The sequence below is a fragment of the Brassica rapa genome, chromosome A01, assembly GCF_000309985.2.
Source record: "Brassica rapa cultivar Chiifu-401-42 chromosome A01, CAAS_Brap_v3.01, whole genome shotgun sequence".
Classification (NCBI taxonomy): Eukaryota; Viridiplantae; Streptophyta; class Magnoliopsida; order Brassicales; family Brassicaceae; genus Brassica; species Brassica rapa.
Window position 1 is genome coordinate 12,798,978 of NC_024795.2, and position 18,047 is coordinate 12,817,024.

General features: G+C 32.1%; 1 protein-coding gene and 2 long non-coding RNA genes across 4 annotated transcripts; 2 read left to right on the top strand and 1 right to left on the bottom strand.

The window, feature by feature from the left end:
• Positions 1-3,481: 3,481 nt before the first annotated feature.
• On the bottom strand, positions 3,482-4,231 carry LOC117134251. Its single transcript, XR_004458476.1, has 2 exons — positions 3,873-4,231; positions 3,482-3,761 (listed from the first exon to the last, which is right to left on the bottom strand). It is a non-coding gene; the product is annotated as an uncharacterized LOC117134251 (long non-coding RNA).
• Positions 4,232-5,446: 1,215 nt separating this feature from the next.
• Positions 5,447-7,133, top strand: LOC103872738 (UDP-glycosyltransferase 72E1). Its single transcript, XM_009151177.3, has one exon. The coding sequence runs from the start codon at positions 5,447-5,449 to the stop codon at positions 6,893-6,895; it is 1,449 nt and encodes a 482-aa protein (XP_009149425.2). The 3' UTR covers positions 6,896-7,133.
• Positions 7,134-9,109: 1,976 nt separating this feature from the next.
• LOC103830633 lies at positions 9,110-11,046 on the top strand. 2 transcript variants are annotated; one of them, XR_004458484.1, is made up of 4 exons: positions 9,110-9,684; positions 9,807-10,220; positions 10,322-10,425; positions 10,635-11,046. It is a non-coding gene; the product is annotated as an uncharacterized LOC103830633 (long non-coding RNA). The 2 variants fall into 2 exon arrangements; XR_004458485.1 differs by having other exon boundaries at positions 9,110-9,676.
• Positions 11,047-18,047: the final 7,001 nt, after the last annotated feature.

Here is an 18,047-nt window from a genome sequence, read left to right on the forward strand (position 1 = left end):
GTTTGAAGGGGAGAATGTGGTATAACAAACTAAGTCCCACATTGGAGAATTAGACAAAGAGTGTCTAATATATAAAGAGATGTCCAACTCTAATAGTACGAGACCTTTTGGGATGGAAACCAAAAGTAAATCCATGCGGACCTGCTTCTTAAGCCCAAAGTGGACAATATCGTACTAATCGGAGAATAGAGAGTTGGACATGGGGTTTAACAATCCCAACAATGTTGGTAGAACATTTTAACATCAGTAAACTATATAATACATGTATAAAATTAACTTATCTTAAAATTGTATATATACAGTAATTAATTATCTAAAATGAATAAACATAAAAAATTGCTTTCTTTGAATTACGGATCAAGATCATAATAAATTAATTACAAAATAATTTTTTGAATATGTGTTTTTGTGAATAAAACAATTGGTTTTAGAATCAAACACAAAATCAATATGACAAATATATAATAAAAAGCAATATATATGTGATGATTTGAAATAATTAATTTACAGCAAATTATTTTTAAAATTACTGTATTTGAAAAAAATGTATACATATTCAAATATATAAATAACCTTAAAAATATATACCAATTATATAAACTAATATATATATATATATAAATTTGAAAATAAATACCCGCACAGTTGTGCAGGTCCAGATCTAGTAATAATTATAGTTAAGAGATACTGTGAAATGTTTTAATATAGAACAATAATGTAAACTGACCAATAGTGAACGTTATATTTTTAAAACATATCTTCGGTCTTATGTAATAAGAAATAAAAAATAAGTTCAGATAAACCATATGTCTAATATTTTGTACAAGATATTTTAGTGAAAGAAAGGTAAAAGGCCTCTTAACATTTTTGAACAAAATATCAAAAATATATAATATTAACTTTGAAATATAAAAAAATTTCCACTTAAGTTTAAAAATTAAAAATAATTTATGAGAAAATTCAAAGTTTTAAGTATATTTAAGATCATATAATAATAAATATTTTATTATTTATATTTTAGTAAGATATAAGTTTATTAAAGATATGATAAATAAAAACATGTTAATTTATTTATATAAATAGAAACAATTATCACCAAATTTTTTAAATTGGAAAAGATGAAGAAGAATAGAACTTTTTAATTTCAAATTTGTAATAATATTTCAAAAAGTTAATTTTATCTAGTTGTTAGTGTGCCCCTTTAAAAAGGTATCACAACACGGTTTGAGTCCCAGAATGAATATGTATATATATATATATATATCAAAACGATGTTGTCTTATCTTGTTAACGTTGACTAACTTTTGTTAGAGTCAATGTAGATTTATGCACATTTTAAGAAGTTCATGTAGTTTTTTTTGAATTATAATTGAGTTGAGGTCGGTTTTAGCACTGACTATTTGTTCGGGTTCTATTTGGCACGACTGAGAATGTTGGGGTCGAAATTGGTACTTTTCCTGGTATATCAAAACAACGTCGTTTTATTTTGTTAACGATTGACTAACTTCTGTTAGAGTTAATGTAGATTTAAGCACGTTTTAAGAAGTTTAGATAGTTTTTTCGAATTATAATCGAGTTGAGGTTGTATTTGGTACGATTTAAATTGTTGGGTCGAAATTGGTACTTTTCCCATGTAATACAATACAAAATATGTACATTCACACACATTAATAGACGTGTGTACTATATATATATACTAGAGGTTTGTCGGCGCTACGCGCCGGTTTTTCAAATATTATTTAGGTATTTTAATACATATTTTAAATATATGATTTAGTTGTTAACACAGATTTATGTGATTTTATAAATTTATGAAAAAAGCATGGTATCTTAGAAAATAAACTATTTATCGAAGATATGTTAATTTTACTATCCTATCAGCATAACTGATGTTACTTTTGTATTAAATTTTTTATACTTGAAAGACTTTATAATTAATTAGATATGTTTTTATATTTTAAGAAAAGATACACATGCCTGCATCTTAGTTATCTTACAATTATCATTTCAAAATTAGAAAGCTGATTAGTTTTTTCAAACTAAATTTCTAATAGAGCCCAAACCAAGCAAATATTATTAAGAATATTATAATCACACACTTAAGTAAACTATTATACTTCAATATCATCAAGAGGAATGCATTAGAATCGATAGAAAAATATATAGCTTTTTTGATTATTTAAGTTAGGAAAACATAGTTTTTACAAAGCATGATGAATGATCTAATATGCGAAAATATGATGTGTATTTTGTGTATAGCGTTAGCAGAACATGTAATTTTCACATAGACTCTTACTTCAGGCTCATATACATATATTAATTTTGTTTCATATATGCACTGAAAGAAAAAATTTAGTCTGAGTTATTTTATTTATTTGATATTTTAAAGCCTTTTTAGACTGAGATGAATCTTCTGCATGGAATTGTACTATTATTTTTTGTTTTATTTTTGATTTATTTTTGTTATTTCATTTTATTATATTTGTATCATATAAAATTTTAATTTTCTTTTTATGGAATTTTTTCAATAGTAAAAATAATGTTTGTTTTTAAAGTGTAATAGTTGAATTGTTTATTATTTGAATGGAGTTATTATTTTTATTATGATATAAGCTTAATTAATAAATTTGGCCTTCATCATACGACAAAAATATAAATAATTAACATCTATATTTTTATTAAGTTGTATATCGACAATGAGATATGATAGTAAACATACCTAAAATCTTAAAATTAGATAAATTATTGTTAGTTAGATAAACATATTTCTTTATTTATCGTTTATTTTGCGTCATCATTTGAAATCAGATGAAATTTTATTTTCAATTTTCAGATTACTAACCAGTTTCTTATTTGAAGCCAGTGACCATGTTCTCTCCCCCTCTCGTTTTTAATACTAAGGTTTGCTTGCAAATTTTTTTTAAAACATATTAGCTTTATTTGGTTACAAAATTTGTTGTGACATTCATAGATGTTCCGAAGCATATAACAAACCCTAACACATTGCGTAATCTTATTGTGAAGAGAAGTCAACGACATCTAAAAAGTGCTAAAATAATACATTTTTTACTTTCAATTTGTTAATCTTAACTTAAGAAACTTATTTTATTATTATTATCTATGTAATAATAATCAAGAAGCAGAAATGAGTGAGTACTGTGAAGGTTCTGACATATTTAAGGGCTCCAAGAAGCGTTTCTTCTTGGGGTCACTTCCGCATCAGGTTCATAAGAAATTGCCTATGTTCTTTCTTTGCCATGCCCTCCAGGACGCTGACTGGAGTTTGGAACCAAATATCAAAACCTTGACAGAAGACTTAAACACTATTAGAAAAGTCAGGGAGCTGTACAACACCATGTTATATCTGTAGACGTGAGGCCAATAGTAAGTATTGAGACACGTTCAAAAGCTTGTTGTTGTTTGTTTCTCGTGTGTGGTATGGTCATCGAAGAGTGATAATGCCAACAAAGATAAGCGCCCCTTGGAAGCTTCAAATTCACATAGACATCAAATTATATACAAAATCTGGAATTTCTCAGAATGAACTTTTGGAGCTAAAACATATAATGTAAAATCTGATCTGTAAATTTTAAATCAAGATGCAGTATCATCAAATGAATACACATAAAAGAAAACGAAGAACTAACCCTATCTAATTGACACAGAGGTGAATACTAAGGTTGATGCAGAGCTCGTACATCTAACCGCTATCAAAAGCATTTCTGTGCGAATACATAAGGGGTGCGAGGGGTATATGGTACCTGATGTACATTTCCATAAGATTCTTATTAGTGACTCACATAATCACTTACATGATCAACTGTAAACCAAAATCAGTATTACAGAATCTGGAAATATGATGTTTTATATACCTTGTGGGAACTGCTGCAGATACTTGAGGTGCCAAAACGCTTTCTCAAACCTTCTTCCTGTAAACAAAAGTAAATATCAAAGTGTTCAAAAAAAAAAAGTAAATATCAAAAACCATTTTCTCAAAAATCAGATATTGAGACAAAACAAAAAAAAAACATTGAGGGCTATTTAAAGTGTACTTTGAGTTGATGTAAAGAGCGAAGAATCTGAACAAAACCTTTCCAAGAGTAAAGATACTTCCATTTTCTAGACCAAACCTGAATGACACATAGAATCAGCTCAAACAGAGTGACATGAGCTAACTTTTTCTAAAGAAAGTGAGTGTACCCCGATGCTCTCCAATATATTGGCCACATCATATATACGCAAACGTTCAACTCCTACAACAACCACACAATTTTCTTAGTTTTGGAATCCAAATAAGGTTTAAATCTATTTACAAAAAATTATGAATCTCACTTAATTTGGCCACGGCATCATCGATTCAAAACAAATCAACATCATCTCAGGAAACTGAATCGTACATACAGACAAACGACAATTAAAGTTACACAGAAACTCAATCTGGTGGGAAAATATTGAGAAAGAGAAGGAGAGGTATATGTAAATACTTGGAGAAAGAATGCCTAGAGATTTGTCCATGCCGATGTAGGATTGGAGAGCGAGAGCATCCACATCTTGAGACACAATCGTAGAATCCCTAAACCTCCTCGGCTGTGGTCGAACAGAGACCCTCTTCAAAACAGCAAGAAGATGAAGGAATTCGCCATTGTTGGAGCTGGTAATTAGCATAGATTTCGTAGATTCATCGACGTTAGCATGCAAATATATAGGAGACCTACCGCCGGTTATGTATGAAGAGTGGGGCGAGTGGGATGAAGCATGTTAATAGTCGGAAAGAAGAAAATAAATGGGTATCGAAGACGTTACATGAAGTTAATCGGATTCGTCGAGATGAAAGGGACTACATTTTGTGCTCAGATACACCAAACTTGGGCTTGGACACAAAAAACCTGATATAAGCCCAAATAAAATATTAGGTCTTGGTATAAACGTTGGAGAGTCCATAATGGTTTAGAGAACGATTTGAGTACGAAAAAATTGGTTTCATTAAAGTTTTGTTGTGGTAACAAGTGGCAGAAAATGCCCTATGCATATTGATGATGTGGCTTCATGAGGAGAGAGTATACTCAACTTTATTATATAAGATATATATATATATTTTTTTATATTTTTTTTTGGCAAATACTGTATATATATAATCTTTGTATCCTTTGGTCAATGCATTAAACACAAAATGGATCATTCGCGACGGCTCACATGGTTAATTATTTTCCTTTAATTGTCTTATATATATATGCAGCTCACTGAGATACAGTTACACCTAGATATTTAAATAAATGTTGTTTGTTAGTGCAAGACAATTAAGGTGGTAGATTAGACCTTATATTATACTATTTACAAAACGTTGGAAGAAGACTTTTGGTTCTATAAATTAAACTCATTTGCAACTATCAAGAGTAACCCACAACACAAACAAACAAAAAGGAGCAAACGTTTATCGATAGAGACTATGCAGATTACAAGACCACATGCTATCATGTTCGCTAGCCCAGGAATGGGCCATGTCATCCCGGTGATCGAGCTTGGAAAACGCTTAGCCGGATCTCATGGCTTCCAAGTCACTATCTTCGTCCTTGAAGCCGACGCAGCCTCCGCTCAGTCTCAATTTTTCAACTCACCTGGCTGCGATGCAACACTTATTGACGTCATCGGCCTCCCGACTCCAGATATCTCCGGTTTAGTGAACCCATCAGGCTTTATCGCGATCAACCTTTTGACCATGATGCGTGAGACCATACCAACCCTCCGGTCTAAGATCGAGGAGATGCAGCACAAACCAACGGCTTTGATCGTAGACTTGTTCGGTCTGGACGCGTTACGGCTCGGTGGTGAGTTCAACATGTTGACTTATGTCTTCATCGCTTCGAACGCACGTTTTCTCGCGTTGACTATGTATTTCCCAACGCTGGAGAAAGACGTTGAAGAGGAGCACATAATAAAGAAGAAACCCTTGCCTATGCCTGGATGTGAACCGGTTCGGTTTGAGGACACTCTTGAACCATTCCTTGACCCAACCGACCATATATACCGGGAGTTCGTTCCTTTTGGTTTAGTTTTCCCAACGGCTGATGGTCTTATTGTGAATACATGGGAAGATATGGAGCCCAAAACTTTGAAATCTCTTCACGACCCAAAGCTCTTGGGTGGAATCGCTCGTGTACCGGTTTATCCAATTGGTCCTTTATGCAGACCGGTTGATCCACTGAAAATTAACCATCCGGTTTTGGATTGGTTAAACAAGCAACCTGAGGAGTCCGTGCTTTACATCTCATTTGGAAGCGGCGGCTCTCTCTCAAGTAACCAGATAACGGAACTGGCTTGGGGGCTCGAGTTGAGCCAGCAACGGTTCGTTTGGGTGGTCCGTCCCCCCGTAGACGGTTCAGCTAGCAGCGAGTATTTATCTACTAATAGCGGGGAAGTACATGATTATCTACCAAAAGAGTTTCTTAGCCGGACTAACGAGAGAGGCCTTGTGGTCTCTTCATGGGCTCCACAAGCCGAGATCCTAGCCCACCAAGCCGTCGGTGGGTTTTTTACTCACTGTGGTTGGAACTCGATTCTTGAAAGCGTAGTTAGCGGCGTTCCAATGATTGCCTGGCCGCTTTTTGCGGATCAAAAACTGAATGCAACGTTGCTCAACGAGGAGCTAGGAATCGCCATCCGGTCTAGAAAGCTAATGTCGGAGGAAGTGGTTTCGAGGGTGGAGATCGAGTCGTTGGTGAGAAGGATTATGGTGGAGGAGGAAGGTTGTGAGATGAGAGAGAAAGTGAAGAAGCTGAGGGACACGGCGGAGAAGTCGGTGAGTTGCGATGGTGGTTCATCGCATGAGTCGCTATCGAGAGTGGCTAACGAATGCGACCGTCTTTTGGAACGAGCTAGAAATGCTCGTGGTGCCTAGAAATGCGTACCGTATTGGACATTCAACTACGTAAAGTTTACTGTTTCTGGAATATTGTGCTGTGTTTTCTTGTCTCGCCAGATACCTCATGCTACATGCTATCACGTTTTGTTCAGGTGCTTATCGCGTTAGTGTCACTAATGTATTTACATTGTATAAATAAATAATATGTGTTGAATTTGTATTGTTATGTGTTTACCTTTCATCTCTAAATCTGCCGTTCTTCTTTTAGTTTAAACTTGTCTTTGTTCAAACACAGTCTTCGGTTTGAGTTATCAAAAAAAAAAAAAAAAAAAAAAAGTCTTCGGTTTTCAACAAAAAGGTTTTATGGTCTTTTTTTTTTTTTTGTCACACAAGGTTGTATGGTCAATCTGAAACGTAGATTCATTTTTACCCAAATAAACCTGAAACGTTAAAAATGGTTTCTTTAACTCTGATGTTGACATGTTACATGGTGTCCAAAACCAATATGAGATGGTAACTGCATTAGTTATATTAAAATTTTCAGTCGGCTAATCTTTGGTAAACTTCTAAGAACATTATCATTGGAAAGTTTCGTGAAAAAAGAGAAAGTGAGAAAGAAGTTCAAATGAAAATCTTTAAGTTTTCCATAGAATTTATGAGACTCATTTCTTGTATTGTTTTTATATATTTTTTTAATTTAACACTTAGTTTTATAATTACATTAATTGAAATAATAATATTTGTTTATTTGAGATTCTCGAAAAAAATTCATGGGAGTGCTCTTACGTAATTATATTACTACAATAATCAAGCTAGTAGTAAAATAGTAAAAGTCACTTCTAAGTTAATGGGGTGAGTAGCTCAGTTTTGTCATTTACTTACTTTTCATCTAACATTATAAATGTTTAGATATTAATGTTCTTTACTAAGGAATCTTTTTGATCTGGTTAATTAATGAAACTTCAATCTGATTGGAACTGAGATTAAGAAAAAACAAATAATAGAGTCGTTCGGACGTGACAGTTCCTCTACTTTTGATCGTTTTGGGATATGCATGAGACTATTTAAACTGCAGATATGTCTCTTACTAAATCAAAACATATATTAATGTTACTTCAAACACGTATTTTAAGAAATGACGTGTATCATAGTATATTACTCGCAATTTATGTTTTAATTTTCTAAAATATATTTTTTATATTTTTAATGCATTTTTAGTAAATCACAATGATAAGTTAATTAGGTTTATTGAGATTGGCTAAAAAAACGTGAGAATAGTTAGAAACAAAATAATACATTTATATTTAAAAATATTTTATTAATATATATGAAAGCTCAAAATATACATATTTTTGAAACGAAAAGAGTATAAGATATTTACCCCTCCCCTAACAAATATTTTATCAATTTATTATCATGCATAAAGCATTATCAAGCATTATCAACCTTAGATAAAAAAATTTGAATATCAGAAAATTTGGAGTCGAAACCCATATTCTCTCCCAAACCCAGAACTAAGGGGGTGGTAGTGAATTCAGGAATTTGAAAGAACTCACAAGTAATAATTTTTGCGGTATTTTAAATGATTTTATGAGATTTTAATGCAATTGTCTAATTCTTATGTTTATCTTTTGCCATAGAATTTAAATGAATGTAAATAAATTTGATGGAACTCAAATGGTAATACTAAGCTATGAATGATAACGAAAAAATCCACAACTAGTAGTTAACTCTTGGAAATTTTTTTACCAAAATAAAACACTTGGGAAATTTTTAGTTTTTGTAGATAGATTTTTTTACTAAAGGAGTCTTTTTGGGTGAACTAGCCCTGAGCATTCGGATTGAGTGGAACTGATGACACATTTTATCTTATATCAAAGTGCTGAAACTTGTTTTTTTTTGGATATTCGGGTACCGTTTGGTTCTCGGGTTTGATTCCGGTTCCGATTCAGTTATTCAGATATAGAAATATAAAAATGATTAGAGTATTTGAGTCGGTTTCGTTTTGGTTTCAGAAAATTCGGTTTGGTTAATAGTTCAGTTTTTCGGTTCCGGTTCTGGAAGAGGAGAGACGTGGAATTGGGCTGGTGTGGGTAATATGTTTTCTAAAGACGTAGTGAGTTACCGTGGGGTCAAGTTGGTTCTAAAAAAACAAATCTTATAACATAAAGAAGAAGGCAACTCTCTTTTTAGGCTGCCAGCGCAACAAATAGAGCGAGGAGCTTGCGACACCTGTCCTTACATCGCAACTCCGCGTTTCATTAAAAAAAAAAGAGAATTTGTGGGCTTTTTGGATTGAGAATTTGATAATCCAACCCATTACCAGAAACCCTATTCATCCCTTCTCCGCCGCACCTCCGCCGTCACTTGCCATCGTCTGCGCCGGGACATAACACACATCCGTCGTGTGCTTCACACAAGAACCTCTCTCCAACTGCGCGGTGATGAGCACAACCTTAGCACCGCACGATTTCGCGATGGAGCAAATCACATCGACGGTGGAGAATCCTCCGGGACTGGCTTAGGCAATGAGGAGATCGGGAGATGAGATCGGAGGCGTGGTCACGTCGGAGACTAATTGAGAGGAGAGGCCGAGGTGGAGAGACGCATCGCGAAGGCTTTCACTTTCAGCATGAGGCCTTCTCGCCCGACGCCATGGAAGAAGACGCGAGCGCTGCGGTGGGAGACTCCGGTGAGCTCCGTCAAGAGGAGATCCAACGGTGGTGGGTATGGATCGGTGGGATGACTATTATCGCCGTTGAGATTCTGCCGTCAGTCTATTGTTTGTCGGTTGCGTATATAAACACACATGACCTGGTGAGAACGTAAGCGGGATCCTTTTCTTTACAAGAAATTAGAGCTTTTGTTATTTGCTTAGGTACCTCTAACTCTACAGATGAACAAATTAATGATTTGTTGTACGCTGATCCATCGTTTCAATCTGCAGGCTATGCTTATCCAAGGGTCAATCAACGTGTACCGTTTTAACACCTTCAGTGAAGGCTCGGTTTATGAGTAAGTGTTTTTGATGTCGCCGGAAGCAATCCGAACATCAAGTTTGGTGATGCGCCTGTCTCTACTAGGTTCACGGAACATACCGTCTTCGTTGGGCTTGCGGAAACGAGAGAGCCGATCCATGGAAAGGTTTTGGTTCTGCAATTACAACCACCTCATGTTATTTGCCAAGACCAACACTGGTTTTCCATGTTTGAATTGTTTACCATATAATGATTATATATTTCACTGCCAAGTAGCCTTAATAGTTGTTTTGGTTAGCAGTATTAAAACGATTTAGGGGCATTAAAACGATTTAAAAAGAAGAGACCCAGAGTACTCAACGTCTCATGACAATCACAAGGAGGTAGATGACAACTCTGCTGTTTTTTAAATTACCCCCATTACGCACAATTGCGACTTGCACGTTTGTTCAAGGATTAAAAACATGGTTTTTGGCCTCTGCAGGCACTCGACAGTCTGCCTGAGTGTATTTGACAACTAAAGGCGCTACTCTGATGTAGAACTAAAAATGGTTGTTGAAACAAATATATACCCAAAGTTAGTTGGAGGTAAGAACGAACTCTCTGTTAAACTTTGTACACTAAGGTCTTGGGGTTAAGTTGTGGTCGTGTTCAATACATTAGTGAACAAGTTTTTATAAAAAAAGTCTACCCTAAGTTTGAGGAAGCTCCTGATTCACGCTAAGTTGCTATATATTGACGCCTGACCACATTTAAAATCGGCACAATAATCAGTCACATAACCTCTTTGATTGCAGGCAGGCTGTTCATCAACGCTTCTTTTGGTACTCATTCAGATCCATAGAACATTCCGGTCAGATATAAAGACCGAGAGACACCACTGGCTGGCCGAGTATCATGAGTGGAAAAAAGAGAGGTTCAAGAGATACCAGTGAAGTATAAAAAACCCGGATGGTGACAGATACATACTGCAAACCAGAGATTCTTTTGCATCTTGCAGGGAGATTGGTAAGGTAATTGAATAAGACATGACTGTTCTTATTTTTGGTTTACCAATTTCAGGAACTTATGATCCTGATTTCTGGAACTAGATGGTTTCTTTTGTTTTCTTGCAAACCGATATTGTAATATATTCTAGAGAACCACAGCGTTACATGCTCATTAGAATATATACGAACAGACGGACGAGAAAGAAAGTGGTTCAAATCAGTCTTCACCAAAACTTGGGATTAAAATTAATGTTTTGGGATTAAAATTAAAGTGGCTGATGGAATTTAAGAGAAAACAGAGCAATGAGACACACCTAATATAACACTCAAATGATTTCTTTGGGCACAAGTAACTGCTATGTGTTGGGAACTTTTAGTGACGTTTGATCCTTCAATGTAAAAGCAAAAAATATGCACATTTAGGGGGTTTTGGGTGATCCACCTTCTCTTATTCTCAAGTATCACAAATGTGAAAGTGGATTTAAATTTGATATACTCAGATGAACATAATTTCATAACTGTCATAGTCATAGTGGTACAAAAAGAAATTTCTAACATTAATCACTTTTTCAAAAAGAAATATATATGTATATATTTGTGGTTTAATTTTTTTTTTTAAAAGACAAATTTGTGGTTTAAATATTGTTTGGTATTCACAACTTTAACCCAACTAGGAAGAGAGTTAAAAGGGTATAAACAAACTCTTTAATCTTCAAAACTTAATGATTCTAAAACCAAACGAATTTTAAATCAATTGTAAACTTAACAATTATTTTACATAAGAACTTAAATAACCAACATAGAAGAGTATTTCGATAATAATTAAAATTTAATTGAATTTTATCATCTTGCTCACAATTATATATATATATATATAGGATTTTCAGCTGTAAAAACAATAAATTGTGAGTTTTAATCATTTAAATGATTATAAATTATATAGGATTATAAAACGAATTGTAAATGATTAAGATTGTTAAAAATATATATATCTTTTCTTCCCCATATTATGATATTATCATTTTTGCATTAAAGTGTCGCTTTGTTGATATGTGACCATAAGAAAGTATCTCTATTTATGTCTACATCATAAATAATCTTTGTAGCTAACAATGCATAAAATAGTTATGGTTTTCTATTACCATTTTGGTTTAGCCTAAACTTTGGTAGTAAAAAAAAAACAATTGTGGAATTCATTATTTTTCAAATTTTTGTTGATGTGAGTATGAAGAAACAACATAAATATATATTTTCAAATATAATAATACATAAATATACAACCTAACATGTTATTTATAAATATTAAACAGTAACAATTAGTATCATATTTTTATGCTACTTGCCTATTTTTTCTTTTTAAAAAAGATAATAAATTAGCTTTTAATTTCAATTTTTTTTAAATTATTAATTTTAAGAAGAAATGTATTAAAACTCCATTAAATTCAAGAAAGAAAATATTGTGAAGAAAGTAAAATAAATATAATTTTATGAATTGTTTTAATATAGTAACAAATGTATAATTTCTATGAAAGTAAAATTTGTAGTGAAAATATAATATAAATAAACCAAAGTTTCATTAAATTTTTAAATAATTTTATTATTTTGTTTCTTTGCTTACCCGCCCGTAGGGCGGGTCCGACCCTAGTCCCTTCATAAAAGCAAGGAATTGATCCTTTGCATTTTACATTACATTTTCCATTAAATTCCTTTCAAATAACATTCCTATTCAATATACCAAATATTGAATAACACTAGAATTTAAATGAATTGGTAAAATACATAATTGAAGAAAACAAGAATTTGAAAGAATTGATCAAATACACAATTGAATAATACTACAATTTAATTGAAACCATAATTCCTTCAAATTCATATTAAATTTCTAAATCCAATACCCCCAAGTATGTAATATTAGTTTTGTCATAATGGTCACTCAAACTGAGAAAGTCAAACACAATGTCCATGAATTTTTTCTAGCTGAGTTAATGACTTCTGGTTATCCACCCTGTAATAATACCCAGTTTGATATATTACAAACTGACTTTGGTGATAGTTTTTTGATAGAATTTGTTACAAGTGGATGCAGATTTCAGTTACTACAAAAGGTTACACACTATGGAATGGAACCACCTAGAATTGTGAATTTTGGATATGATTGGTCATGCAATTATTAATTATGGTTTATGACTGTTGAATTCAATTTTTCAAGCTTTAGTGTGATCAGGAATTGTTGAAATTTTTTTATTCATGTTTGTTTATTTCTCCCAAGAAATAAGGAAGAATAGATCATCTCATCTAAAAACTAATTATAAACTTGATTATAAAATTTAGTTTTAAAAGGAAAAAAACGAGATTGTAAAAGGTATACATATAATTAATTATCGGTTTGATTATCCTCTATATTAAAAGAGAATAATAGAAAAGTACACTTTAAATTTAACCTTAGTATCATATGATATATTACAAGATATTCCTTATAAATTAAAAATAAGTTATAAAATACCATTAAGGCTAATTATGTCTTTTGTTATTGGGCCAAAATTTGTGGAACCTACATAAATGAATTATACGAAAAAATAAAGATAATATTAATACATTTGTCAACGAACTATAGTTTTCTTTTTCAGAACACTTTGTTAATTAATATAATGTTTTTATGATAATTGTTTATAGCTTTCAAAATTAGTTATATGGCGATTCTTCTCCTTTTCAGGTTCGCTTTGGGTTTCTTGGGTAAATAGAGAGTTGCTGCAAAAAGGGTTCATTTTGGGTCATTACCACAGGGAGTGGAGGATCATGGCCTTGGCGTAAAGTTCTAAAGCTCATACCACAAGCATTATCTTTCCTTAGAGTCGAGGTACGAGATGGTTCTTCAACATATTTCTGGTTTGATGACTGGCTAGGTCTGAGAAAACAGATTCATAGAACATGGAGATTAGGTCTTCATTACTTAGGCACCCGTGGTAATGCCACTGTTTCAGAGGCAGTTACCGAAAAGAATTAGGGAATGAGGAGCAGAGGCAAATGAGTCTATAATCATATCTATGAGAGGATTGAAAGTGTTGAAGTACGCAGGCCAGTCTCGGAAAGGACATTGTTTTATGGAATCATAGTGATGATGCTTACAAGGATCATTTTTCTGCAGCAAACACATGGGAACTTACTCGGGTTAAAAGTCATAAGGTTTATTGGTATCGGTTAGCGGTCCTAGAAATCTGTGGGCTAGAAACCAAAAATAATTATTTGGCCGATTAGGTTCAAACTCATGACCTCATCAAGTTAACAATAGTCTGTTACCAAGTAGGCTGATGGAAGTTTTAATAAAAAATCAGCCGGATTTTTACTTAATATTTCGTGGCCGGAAGCATTGATTTGGCTCGCTTCTGTCCAAGGCCGGCTCTGAGTGGAGTCTTACACATGGCTGTACGTGTTGCGGGGAATGTAATGAAAGTAGAGATCACTTGTTCTTTGCTTGCCCCTTTACCTTTACAATCAGGACTTTCTTACTGGCAAATCTTTTGGGTTCAAGTGTTACTCTGGATTGGTCGGATACAGTCACAACACACATCAAGCTGGATTCCATCCTCCTGAAGATAGTTTTCCAGATAACAGTTTACTAATTTGGAAGGAGTGAAATTCTCGAAGGAAACAAGGAGTTCTACTGGACACAAGTACTTTGACCAGAATTATTGACAAGACAATTCATACTCGAATTATCTCTCTTTACTATCGTAGAAGTAGGCCCAGTACGAAGCATACGCAAAGGAACCGTTCGTTTAGGGCATTCCGATTTTATATTAGTTGTATGAAGAGCACTATAAAAAAATTGATATGAAATATGTGGGCGTAAATTTGTATTTGAGAATAGGGCATTACAATTTTTTTTTAAAAGGTAGATCTGTCCTGCATGGAAGCCACAAATTGGAAGGTTCACTGCGACGGTGGTTTGAAGTCTACTCGACTTAGCTATTATTTGGTTTTAGCTCACAATTTTAGTAATAATATAGCCACAAAAATTATGGCAATGCTTTTATGTTATATATGGCTTCCATCAATAACATATGTCATAAAGTAAATAATATATTTTTTCAAACACTTTCATGTATTTATACAATAATCACAGAAAAAGAGATAATATTTTGGTCTTGGAAAAATTGTGAGAGCGTTAAAATTTGATAAGTAATTAGAAAAATGGTAATAAATAATATCAAGGCAGAATATATGATTATAAAATTTTGAATAACCATAGATTACAATAGAACATATATTCCTTTATTTGATGTTTAATTACAACTAGATCTGAACCCGTATGTACGTGGGATATATGTTTATTTTTTTAAAAAAATATTTAAACTATAAAATTAGTTATAAGGAAGTATATATATATATAATATCAATTTTAAATATATATATAATATCAATTTTAAATATATAAAATTATTTTAAAAATTATATATTTGTTGAATTTCCTTTTTTGATGAAATGGTACTAATCAAATATTAATAACTTATTATGTTAATTTATTTAAAAATGCAACATCATTAATAGTTTAATTGTACAATTAGTTTTATATGAAATATTACAAATTTTATTAATTTTTGTTTAAAATTTGTGTTCTCAAAAGTTTTGTATGTAACCAAATTAAATTATTTAATATTATATTTTAGAATATTATCTTATTTTAATATATTATATTTCAGTTTGGTGCTTTTATTTTTACTACAAAAATCAAACATAAAATCTTAAAACCAGTATATTATTATTTATTTTGTTTGATAAAAAAGTTAATATGGTAATTTCAAAAAGAATTTAGATGTACTATTTAATATTAAAATTAATTACTGAAATATATATATATATATAACTGGTCTAGATTAAAAATGATAAACAATAAGAAAATATATTTGGCTTTTCTTTGGAATATTATTATTTAGATGTATATTGTTTATTTGTTTATGTTAGGAAAATATCATATATGAGTAAATTTAGGATATTTAGTTCAGTTTCTAATTAATGGTATAACATAGACTTTTGTATTGTAGATAAGAATATGATATGTGGTTAAAAAAAAAGATAAGAATAGGATCCTAAATTAATAGATGATATTCTATGGAGTTTACCAGTTTTTAGCAATGGTATATAAGTGTTTTAGAGTCTATTTATTATATTTTGGAGTCTTTTTAGAGTCTTTACATGTTGAGGTATGTTTTGGAACAATATGATGACTGTGGAGCATTTTAGAGATAGTTATAGAAGAAATTCGTAGCTGTGCTTCGAACCAGCCGAAAGTCAACATCATAGTCAAATGTCGATCGACAAACATCACTTGTCGTCGATCGACATGTTTGTCGATCAACAGCGAAGCGTGAGAAGTGGCCCGCATGTCCTGACCGACGTATAGCCCGTCCCACATCAATTACAAAACTACCTCTGACTGACTTATACCTAATATTTTTGTGCTCTGCTAATGTACACACACTTTTCGTACTTTCATATTTTCATACCACAAATTTTAGGGTTTTTAGTAGGTTGGAGAGAAGATCCAAGACTCCTTCAGAGCTTTCTATGGGAACTCCAGTTTTTTTACCTTATTCTATTATATGTAGTTTATTCAGATTATTATCATGTCTTGTTTGATTATGTCTGAGCAATTCACTTGTTAGATTTAGGATTTAATTAGGGTTATGAAGGATTAGCCAAAACTATAGAATTGCTAACGTGATAGATATCCTTCAAAGAATTGCTTGTAATGCTTGTGCTCTAGAGTAGCTAACTAGAACCTTGATTTTAGGATTGTGGATAACTATGACGCTAGGTTCTGCACCATAATAGATTCCTTTGAGATAGGATTGTTATAAACAAGAGACAGTTGATTTAGTTAAGACTAGTGAACCTATCGATAAACTTGCTAAAGCTTGCCTAAGGAAACATTGATGCTAACTTTATAACATCGATCGATGCTAACTTTATAGCATCAATCGATGTTTGATTCGTATTAACAAGCGATAACTGAGATATTTGACTTAGTCAATAGGACTGATTTATAGCCGAAGCTAGAATACTTTCTCATAAGAATTCGAGTTCTAGGATTGACAACCTAAGTATTCTATATCTCTATAATCCTGATTACCTGAAACCCTAGATTTAATGCTTTCTCATTATTGTTTACAACCTCAAATCAATCAACTGAATAACTACCTTGTTCGCCATACTTTATTTACTGCTTTTAAACTATTTTCTTAGCTTATTCACCACTGATTAGGATTTATTGTGTGTGATTGCTCATTGTGGATTTGATCCCTAAATAATATGAATGTACCATTTACTTGAAAGAGTAAAAGTCACTTATTGGAGTAATCTAAGAGTGATACCAATAGATCAGTTACAACCGTAGAATATCTTTAATCAGAATTTTAGCAGTTTGAAATGAAAATTTAAAATAATTATAATATTTAAGTTATGATAAAGCAGTAAACAAACAGCATATGCCACTACAAATGCTCGCATGACTAATATATTTTACGGAATTAAATATATAGATAATATGTTGTCTGCTGGAAATATATATTAAATGATATTCAATCAACTAAAAGTCTAAAACCAATAGCCAACTTCGCAAAAATGTAGATATATATCTCAATAGTTAATCAATTTTAATTTTCCAAATCCTAAAAGTTACATAATCGGTAATTTTAATTTTAATCCTCATATCTGAAATAAAACCTACATATCCTCAAAAAGTTAAAATAATTTCAAGAAGAGGAAAAAAAAATTCAAAAACAGAACTTTTTATGCTTTCATAATAAACAAATCAATCACATTAAGTTGAATTTATAATTCGAATCGAACACACAAACACACAAAAATAAATATCCAAAATTTATAGATCTACCAATCTAGGAGTGAAAGATTAAAATCATGAAATTAAAAACCTGCAAAACAAGATAAATTGGGTGAGAAAAACATGTGACAAAAAGATGAGAAATTGATATAAAGTTTAGTGTCTTCAAGTTCAAAGAAATTAGAGAGAGGTTATAGACTTTTAGAGTGAAAAGCACTATATTTTTGTTCAAAAAAATTGAGAGAAAGAGAGATAATGTGTTAATTTTATTTATAAAAGGAGATAAAATTCTAATTGGGTTAAAAAAATTCGGTAGAGAAGCCTTCTAAAAAAGTCTAGTACACTAGAAGACTTAGAAGCCTGCTAGTGAATATTGGCAG

Coding starts and splice junctions, on each gene's coding strand:
- LOC103872738 (XM_009151177.3), top strand. CDS start 5,447: ATGCAGATTACAAGACCACATGCTATCATGTTCGCTAGCCCAGGAATG.